The following is a 10,064-nucleotide window of genomic DNA, read 5'->3' on the forward strand; positions in this document are numbered from 1 at the left end:
TACATATCCTAATTGACTGTGCCACAAGCAAGTATTAACTGGTCGGAGTTGCAACATCTTATAATTGATTCTTATTGCCCTAGAAAGTGAAATAATTGGGCACTAAAACGAGCAAATTAAAGCGGATGGATATGGAACGTGCGAAAAATAAATCCGCAATTAGTTGAATATAAAATAAAAAAAAATAATTATTGGCGCGTACACTTCTGTTAGGTGTTTGGCCGAGCTCCTCCTCCTATTTGTGGTGTGCGTCTTGATGTTGTTCCACAAAGGGAGGGACCTACAGTTTCAAGGAGCTTTTTCATGGCAGAAATACACTCGGAGGTTTGCCATTGCCTGCCGAGGGGCGACCGCTATTAGAAAAATGTTTTTTTTTTTTTTTATTATTAGTTTTTCTTTCATCGAGATTCGAACCAACGACCTCTCTGTGAATTCCGAATGGTAATCACGCACCAACCCATTCGGCTACGGCGGCCGCGCCAATTATTTGAATACAACAACATTATATTACAACAAATGCCAAATATAAAATATTATAATTATTCACCTAATTTTTCTATAAGTTTTTATACATATTTTGTTTTCGTACTCACCCGCTCCACAAAAATCACAAAGAACCACTTGATCGAATACAGAATGGCATCGACATTATGCTTCATAAAATGCTGATGTAATTTACGCATCATCTTCGACAATATCCGATCGTGATGCTCAAGGAAGCGTGTCAATTTCGGGAAGCCCTCAATGAATAAGCCATGCATGGCATACTTACGATCAATGATCAATTGATTGAGCGCCCAAAATGCCTCCTCCTCTTGCATATAGAGCAATAGCACACCGGCCAAACAAGCCATGCCTTGACAGTAACCCAATTCGGGATTGTATATACTATACGCATTTAGCACATTAAATAGGGAGCACTGTTTGACGCTATACCGTTGGCGGTAGGCGAGATTATCACGAAATTGCCGATTCACATCGGAATCGATTTGTCGCACCTCGGTGGAGTATTTGCGCGCCAATGCTAACATAGACGCATACGTATCACGATTTGCCTCAATCAATTCGTCAACATTCAGCAACTTTTTCCATGCTGGCCAACGCATGCGATCTGGTATACCTTTGAAGACACGTCGTCGCACCTTTTCGATGTTCACATTCCAATTGGTAAGCATTTTTACCCATTTCTTGTCGCGCTCCAATTCGATTTTGGTCCGCTGCAGTTCCTGCGAGTCGCGGGTGTCGGGCAGGCGGGAATCGTGCATGAAGCCATATCTATGCGGGCAAAGAAGAAGAAACTACAGTAACTGTGCTTTATAATGTAAAAAAGTTGTAAATGTAGCCAAGTAACAGGTATTTATTTATGTATGTATGCATGTTTGCGTATAAAGGTTTCATTGTAAAAGAGTGGAATGTGGCACGAACGGAAGCAAGTTGTCAATGGGAAATGAAAGAAGTACACGGCCGTGGAACACACGTTTTGCATTAATTTGCAACATAAAAAACAAGAAAATAAAAACTTTGCACAATTAAGCACAAGTTGTTGCTTTTGAGTTTAGTTTCATATTTTTTATACATACACTCATATGCATTTCATATTTTTAAGAGCTCTTATTATATAGTAACAATATAAAGCGCAAAATGGTACGAAAGAGGAACCAAGTAGACGACTTAAACATTAATCTGACGTGAATTGGCTCAAGTGGCAACTGCGCAAGGTGCAAGCGGTCATGCAAAACATTGGCAAATTACCAGGAAATGCTTGTGGTGGCCAACATACTCGTACAAGCATATAACAACAAAAGGGAAATGCTGCCAACCATAAGCGATGACGAGGCATCGAAGGCGATAGTACCAAACGCTTAAATCGGTATTTGGTAGATAAGGCGGTGCTTTTGGGACTTTCTTGCTACTCACTTATATTATGAATTTGATGAATTAAGTTCAAATAAATTTTGTTTATGAAAATAAATGCGTTTTTTTTTAAATTATCTTTTATCTTAGTTTACTTGCATATCAATTAAAAACTGGCACTAAAGCAACGAGTGAATGAATTAATTGTTTATAAAAATAAATGCGTTTTTTTTAATTATCTTTTATCTTAGTTTACTTGCATATCAATTAAAAACTGCCACTAAAGCAGCGAGTGAATGAATTAATTGTGATTTATTAATGCATTTTTATTTTAGATTCGTGTCAAATGCACACTCAGTTCTGCTGTCATTGCACTCACCCTACACACTCTCACACTATCACTATTTTGTATGTGCATAATTATTATTTTATGTCGAAGCTTATTGTGGGCATGAAACATCAAATGAAACTTTTTTTCTAATAGCGATCGCCCCTCGACAGGCAATGGAAAACCTGAGTGTATTTTTGCCTTGAAAAAGCTTCTCATAAAAAACCATCTGCCGTTCGGAGGCGGCATCAAACTGGTGAATATGTCAAATAATGGCAGAGTGCTGTCTGTTTCTCAACTTTAATACGATCAAAAAGGTCATTTGCGCAATTTTTTCCTTTTTAATCTTACAATACATACATACGTAAGTTTGTTAGTGTGCGCGGAATAGATTATACTGAAATGGATATGGGTGAATTTGAAAAGCGTCCGGGATGAATCATGCCAACAGAACGAGCGGTGAGTTAGCACATAACCATACATAGATTTTATATAACAGGATATGAGTGTGCCACTTGTGTGTGAATATTTGCGAATTTAAGTGTTATACACATCAGCCGTGGCATGTTCTTCAACAACTTCACATTCTCACACACATCCGTATATGTTACACACGTACATATGTACTTAAGCACATAAAAATGTTTGGCAAGCCAAAGCAATAAAGTATTAAACCTCCATTTGTTTATATTTAAATTAATTCAGCATCTGTCGTATTTTTAGAAATACGAGTATCGATAACATTGCAAGCGATAAAAAAAGAGCACTTTAAAACGGATTTGCTGGAAGTGAGCAAATGTTTAAAAGGAATGTAAGCAAATGTATTTTTGAACAAAAATATATTTAGAGTCGAAATGGTGAAATCACAACAAAATATGGCCGTATCAAGTGGGCTTTGTATTATACATTTATGGCAGCAATGTTCCTTCCATATTTTTCATTATTTTATATTAATTTGTTACCAAAATGCATAATCATTTTTACTATTGCGAAGCAACTACGAGTGCATATGTATGTAAATTTTTGGTATATGCATGTAATAACACCAAATTGGATAAACTTATTAATTACGCTATTGGCTAATATATAGCTTTAGTCCTTAAATAAGGTTCAAATATTAAGATTAATAAATTAATTAATAATTAATAAATTATTTAATCTGAAAAAAGCTACACTTCCTTTGTTCATTCCAACAATATCAAATGTGACTTAAAGCATTTTAGCGTTGGCCGTGTGATGAAGGTCATGACGTTACTAAGTCGTTTATTCTTACTGAACAGGCTACTTGCGTGAACACAGATTTAGAAAGACGAGTGTAGAGCAAACCACACCGCCTGGAGAACAAAATCACTTATTTTGTACATCACTCGAAACAGAAAAAAAGTTATATATGTGCATACCTATATACCACACAAAAACAAACAAAAAAACACATTCATGTGGCGCCTTAAAAGCCATAATACGCTTTCAGAGTGGAAATGAACAATTACACAATTGCCCCAAAAAGTCAATTGATACAAAATTAATTTAAATGTCAGCACCCCTTACAGACTCTTGTAGTATTCTACCACTTAATTACCTTCCTAAACTGAATTGAATATTACTTATTGATTTTAGGGCTTTGCAGTATACTCACTTATCTGTAATATGATATAGCTCATATGTGGGATTCTCCCAAGGGTCGACCACATTCTTAGGATCTAAACCGAGCGAGTAGCGATTGAAAATAGCTTCACGTTCATCGGCTGCACGTTGCAGCAACGCTTCTTGATCATCGAGAGCCGTTGTGTTTTTGCTGCTGATTTTGTTGGTCATCAGCGGCGTATTTGCCGATTCCCCTCCTGCCGTTGAATTCGAAACTGCTGCGTTACTATTTGTCGTTATGTGCGTAGTTGTTGTATAGTTCGTAGCGGCGGGTGCGGAGGCGGGCAAGCTGTTCGTATTATTCACATTGCTGTTGCTGGTGTTTGCAATATTGTTGGTGTTTACGCTGTTATTGTGATTATAGCTATTGCTGTTGCTGGTAATGATAGTGACGCTATTTACGTGCACAGTTGAACTCATGTTGGCAATTTTTTATTTTTTTTTTATTATACTTTTGGTTTCTTGATTTCTGCTAGACAATGTGCGGTTGTGCGGGTGTTGATTCGCGATAACCGCTGCCACTGAACTACGAAGGCTGCTATAAACCGAACTCTATGCCTTGAAATTACTGATTGTTGGGCAATATTGTTGACATGGATAGCAGAAAAAAAGCGTCCGAAATTTATACTCTGAAAATTTTCTTGTAGAATAAATTTATTTAATTACTTGCACCTACGTTGTGATTATGTATCGACGAATCTGCAATTGCTTTTGCTGTTTCTTTAATTGTACTACTGTTGTTGGTATTTTGATGGATTTGGGCCATTGATGTTATTTTCCTGTTTACAACCCCATACACATCTGCCTCAGAAATCAGGTTTCATGACAGCCACCATTAAAAATCAAATGTTTGGACTAAAGTCGCAACCTAAGCACTCATATTTTGCGAAGCCATAAGCAGAGAAATATGACGCCCCCGCGTTGGCGTGAAGGCATTATTAACGGCTAATGTTCTAGTTTTCACCAATTAGATCAAGTTCACGCTGAATAGCACTAGCAACAATTCTTAAAATGTTTTTTATATTCAAATAGCCATTCACTAAATCATTTCCAAGAACTTTTATTAATAAAGTTTTGGAATTAATACATCTTAAATATTTTTATATATTTTCTTATCGCACAAACTTCGTTTGCTTTGCTTTTAATTTTGCTGTTTTTCCATGCACAACCACATAACACACACGCAAATGCATACACGCACACGCTCTTAGCCGTCATCAAAATTTCTCCTTTTCGCTGGACTGCGTCTTACAACAGTCACTTTTCCTTTACTCCTATTTTACGCATTACACCGAATCGCACGTAATTTTATTACACTTCTATCAATATTTTGATATATCTTGCATATTTTCCAAAAACAAATTCGGAATATGCACACAATTTTCAACAAATCTTAAATTTTTATCACTTTCCCCAGCTCAAGACAATTCTAAAAACCATTCGGAATAGGTGAATTCTCTGACAGCACTGACAGTTGAGTTGCGAATGACAGCAGAAAGCGCAAGAAGGAAGTTATAAAAAATAACAGAAACTTATCGCCGACCAGTGTGGCCAACACTTCTGATGTACCAAAAGTTTAGAAATTTTCATTATTAACATATTTCAATTAATTTTCACTTTCAAATAGGAAATTATATCAGGATTGTTAGATAATTTGTATGATCTAAGATATATCATTAATAATTGTTTGGTAGCTCTACAATTTTGTTGTTATGGTTGTTGTTGCATTTTACAAAACTCTGCGTTGGAGCTATCAGTCGTCGTTATCTATCTCATCTAATGATTAAGGCAAGCTGTTTCGTTGGTGTAGTATAGAAGGGAAAGGGGTGTTGTAATAGGTTCACATATAACTAGATTATCTACTCTTTCGAGCTCAACTCCCAATCCGTACTTAAAAAGCGAGATCAACCATAAAAAATTGCTCTCCAGATATCCGATATGACAAAATAATCTTTTTGCTGTACAACCCCGTGTTTTCTGTGTTATCGATATTTATTTTAACAAATGTAAGGAGAAACTTAAAAGTAAAAACTAAGTAAAATGGATGCCGGCAAAAAAAAGAGCTTTGTGGACATAATTCTAATAAAATTTTTGTTAGATTTTAATAATTATGCAGTCATATTAACGAAAAAAGCCTGTGTCCATAGACGCTTGGCCTCTTATTGCTTATTATAAAATATAATATCGAATTTCGCATGCATACTGTTGCCATAATTTTTTGCTACTTCAGTAGACTCCAACTGCTAGTACTAAACAGCAAATAATCATTTAAATTTACTATTGCTTCTATTTCCTTTTTCTTATATCGGTAGTAATAATTAAACAAACTAAAAACAACAATTTATTTCATCAATCCAATTCCTATAAAGAAAAACCTTTCAAAATAATCTTGACAGCTGATTGTCAAATTTTCAACTAATATGCCATATGTAAAAAGAGAGGAAAGAGATGACAGAGGTACTGTTTACTGCATGTAAGCAATAGGTATAACGTGAGAAGGCATACATTTAAGGGAAGATAACGAGCTTTCATACCAATTCCGGTACCTTGGCGGTTTGTTAGATGACAGTTCGGCTGTGTATTGTTGTGATTAACCTTTTTGGCTTATATCAGTTAGTTTTGTAATGCTCTTTCGCACCAGCTAAATCACTTGCAAATTAACTTCGCTTTATTCAGTGAAAAAAAATACTCTTCAAACACGAAATTTTGACTGGAAAAATAACTTACTTACTTTTTTCCTTTCCTTTTTGATATTTCAAACTTTAACTTCGTGTCTAGCAGCAAATGCCAATTGTTAAAAAGCTGATTGTTACTTAACTATATTTACAAAAATATAATATACGTAAAACTGCCAAGTAACGATGCTACGAACTCGATGTGCAGCTCCCTTTTATATCTAATAATACGAATATTTAATTATGAAGTTTGAATGTTTTTTTTACAAAATATTTCTACTGCATTATTTTAAAATCATAATTTCTGCACTCATCCGGCAGCACGGTATATAATTTCAAAACAGAACTTTGGCAACCATTGTTACATCAGCCGGCAGAAAATTAGTTGGCGTAAAGCACAAATAAACAAATCGGGATGAAGTAATTATTTCATGATTTTGTGTATTAATTCATCTAAAATATAACCCAATTTTCAACAGGTTAAGTGTCGACGGCTTACTCGTTTACTTTCCATACGAGTACATTTATCCAGAACAGTATGCATACATGCTGGAGTTGAAACGCACATTGGATGCGAAAGGCCACTGCCTGCTTGAGATGCCTTCGGGCACAGGCAAAACTGCAACACTGCTTTCCTTAATTGTAGCCTATATGATTGAGCATCCCGATGTAATTCGCAAACTAATCTACTGTTCGCGAACAGTCCCAGAGATCGAAAAAGTTATTGCCGAGTTACAAAATCTTATGTCTTATTATGAAAAACATGCGCCAGAACCGCCCGGCTTGCTGGGACTAGTACTCAGTTCACGCAAAAATATGTGCGTACACGCAGAAGTGAGTAAAGAGCGTGAAGGTAAGGCTGTCGATGGTAAATGTTATGGTCTGACTGCGAGTTATGTACGCGAACGACATGAGGTAGACCCCGAAAATACGCCAATATGTGAGTGTGCATTAAATCAAATAAACAAAACGCATTCCTAATAAGGGAAATAATATTTGCTTCCTTTTAGGCCAGTATTATGAAGGTTTCACCCTGGAGGGAAAGGAGTCACTGATGCCGCACGGTGTTTATAGCATTGATGATCTGAAAGAATATGGGCGCATGCGTAATTGGTGTCCATACTTTCTGGCACGCTTTGCGGTGTCCTATGCACACATTGTTGTCTACAGTTATCATTATTTGTTGGACCCGAAAATTGCCGAAGTCGTCTCCAAGGAGATGACGAAACAATGTTGCGTCGTTTTCGATGAGGCGCATAATATTGACAATGTTTGCATTGATTCGATGAGCGTGAAAATCAATCGACGTATAGTGGAACGTAGTACAAATGCGCTGAATGATCTGCAGAAAAGAGTACAAGAGTTCGTAGCTAGCAGATATATTTTTAAATTCTTGCTAAAAGATTTTTTTATATTATACTTCTATTCCTTAGTATGCGCGAAGAAGGCGCTAATCGATTGAATGAGGAGTATCAACGCATGGTGCAGGGCTTAAAAGATGCACAGGTGCAACGTGAAACGGATATGGTAATGGCCAATCCCATATTGCCCGCAGATGTGCTAAAAGGTAAGCATTGATTTCAAGTCGAAATTTGGTTGATGCATTTGTGACTCGAATTCTTAGAGGCTGTGCCGGGAAATATACGAAATGCTGACCATTTTTTAAGTTTCCTGCGCCGCTTTGTAGAGTACATTAAAACACGTCTGCGCGTGCATCATGTTGTACAGGAATCGCCTGCTGGCTTCTTAAAAGATGTTGCTACGAAAATATGTATCGAGCGCAAGCCATTGCGTTTCTGTGCCGAGCGTTTGGCGAGCTTGTTGAGAACGCTGGAAATTACCGACATGACAGAGTATGGTGCGCTAACATTGGTAAATTAAATATAATGCAATTGTAGATTAAGTATATCATTGACTAAGTATATCACTTGCAGATTACACATTTTGCTACATTAGTGTCGACCTACACAAAAGGCTTCACAATCATTGTTGAGCCTTTCGACGATAAGACGCCTACAGTTATCAATCCGATACTACACTTCAGCTGCTTGGACTCCTCTATAGCCATGGCACCAGTGTTCAAGCGCTTTCAAACAGTTGTAATTACATCAGGCACACTCTCGCCTATGGATATGTACCCAAAAATTTTGGATTTCGATCCAGTTATAATGAGTTCCTTTACAATGACGCTGGCGCGTCCTTGCTTGTTACCAATGGTATGCAATTTGTATAATTTAAAGAAGCGAAAATTATAAATACGTTAAAATCTTTCGTGCAGATTGTGTCCAAAGGAAATGATCAGGTCGCGATTTCGTCGAAATTCGAAACACGTGAAGATACAGCGGTTATACGCAATTATGGACAGCTGTTGGTAGAAACAGCAAAGACAGTGCCCGATGGGATTGTGTGCTTTTTTACTTCCTATCTCTATCTCGAATCCGTCGTTGCTTCGTGGTACGATCAAGGCATTGTAGACACTTTGCTGCGTTATAAGTTGTTATTTATTGAAACGCAGGATAATGCGGAAACCAGCTATGCACTAATGAACTATGTTAAGGTAAACTCGAAATTGAATCTAGAAAAAATAGAATTATTTATATTTTCCCTATCCGAAGGCTTGTGATTGCGGTCGTGGCGCAGTGTTGCTCGCAGTTGCGCGTGGCAAAGTGTCCGAGGGTGTTGACTTCGATCATCATTATGGGCGTGCCGTTCTTATGTTTGGTATTCCCTATGTCTATACACAATCGCGCATACTCAAAGCGCGTCTTGACTATCTGCGCGATCAATTCCAGATAAGAGAAAATGACTTTCTCACATTCGATGCAATGCGTCATGCGGCGCAGTGCGTGGGCCGTGCGTTGCGTGGTAAAACCGATTACGGTATTATGATATTCGCTGACAAGCGTTTCTCGCGTCAAGATAAACGCAGTCGTTTGCCCAAATGGATACAGGAACATTTGGTGGATAGTTTTTGTAATTTGAGCACAGAAGAGGCCATGCAGTTGGCACGACGCTGGCTAAGACGCATGGCGCAACCGTTTACGCGCGAAGATCAGCTGGGGATCTCGCTGCTGACTTTGGAGCAATTAGAGAACTCGGAGAAGGAGAAATTGGAGCGCCAGGCGCAAGGCAAGGAGGGTGTTGGCGGAGAGGTGATGGAACACTGAAAACTTAAAATAGGAGGAATGGAAGATGAACAATAAAGTGTTTCTTTTTAAGTCAATTACTTTTTCTCCACTTTCATTTACCAAAAGCGGTAAGGGTCGTCAATTCATTGATTTATTTTAATAATAATTTAATTCAATTGGCGACAAGCAGTGTTGTGTGAGACACAAAAGATGCGAATTATTAAAACAAATAAAAATGAAGTATAAAAATCAGGTAACTTAAAAGCATAAAAAATAAGGAAAAAGAAAATCATTCATGCTTCAAATTGCTCACCGTAAAAATCGCAGGTCCGTCACAGCTGTAAGTTGCATTTGTTTTCCGGTTAGCAGCGGCCATCTATTGTTTGTTGTTGCGCAGCTTTCCTTATTTTTAGGGCTGTGTTTACTTTTTTTGTT

At 37.4% G+C, this 10,064-nt stretch overlaps 2 protein-coding genes across 7 annotated transcripts in view; one reads left to right on the top strand and one right to left on the bottom strand.

The window, feature by feature from the left end:
- LOC129246011 (USP6 N-terminal-like protein) overlaps positions 1–5,307 on the bottom strand; it is a 36,866-nt gene extending 31,559 nt beyond the window's left edge. For 4 of the 6 annotated variants that reach the window (XM_054884501.1, XM_054884502.1, XM_054884500.1 and 1 more), the window contains exons 1-2: positions 3,819–5,306; positions 594–1,275 (exon numbers count right to left, since the gene is read on the bottom strand). In XM_054884501.1, the coding sequence (XP_054740476.1) occupies positions 594–1,275; positions 3,819–4,246 (1,110 nt within the window). In that variant the 5' untranslated portion in view covers positions 4,247–5,306. Of the gene's footprint in view, positions 1–593; positions 1,276–3,818 lie in introns of all 6 variants that reach the window. The other 2 variants (XM_054884499.1, XM_054884498.1) reach the window with 2 other exon arrangements.
- A 1,540-nt stretch (positions 5,308–6,847) lies between these two features.
- LOC129243694 (general transcription and DNA repair factor IIH helicase subunit XPD) lies at positions 6,848–9,724 on the top strand. The gene is made up of 8 exons (XM_054880899.1): positions 6,848–6,921; positions 6,981–7,441; positions 7,512–7,863; positions 7,935–8,068; positions 8,126–8,373; positions 8,436–8,717; positions 8,780–9,058; positions 9,117–9,724. Exons 1-8 carry the CDS (start codon positions 6,917–6,919, stop codon positions 9,666–9,668), a joined length of 2,313 nt encoding a protein of 770 aa, XP_054736874.1. The 5' UTR covers positions 6,848–6,916; the 3' UTR covers positions 9,669–9,724.
- The last annotated feature ends 340 nt before the right edge of the window (positions 9,725–10,064 follow it).

The sequence above is a fragment of the Anastrepha obliqua genome, chromosome 4 (assembly GCF_027943255.1).
Source record: "Anastrepha obliqua isolate idAnaObli1 chromosome 4, idAnaObli1_1.0, whole genome shotgun sequence".
NCBI lineage: Eukaryota > Metazoa > Arthropoda > Insecta > Diptera > Tephritidae > Anastrepha > Anastrepha obliqua.

What these genes read in the sequence shown, in the direction of transcription:
- LOC129243694 (XM_054880899.1), top strand. An exon ending in GCCCGCAGATGTGCTAAAAG is followed by an intron (nt 8,069 to 8,125) that starts GTAAGCATTGAT and finishes TCGAATTCTTAG; the next exon opens with AGGCTGTGCCGGGAAATATA. An exon ending in GTCCTTGCTTGTTACCAATG is followed by an intron (nt 8,718 to 8,779) that starts GTATGCAATTTG and finishes TCTTTCGTGCAG; the next exon opens with ATTGTGTCCAAAGGAAATGA.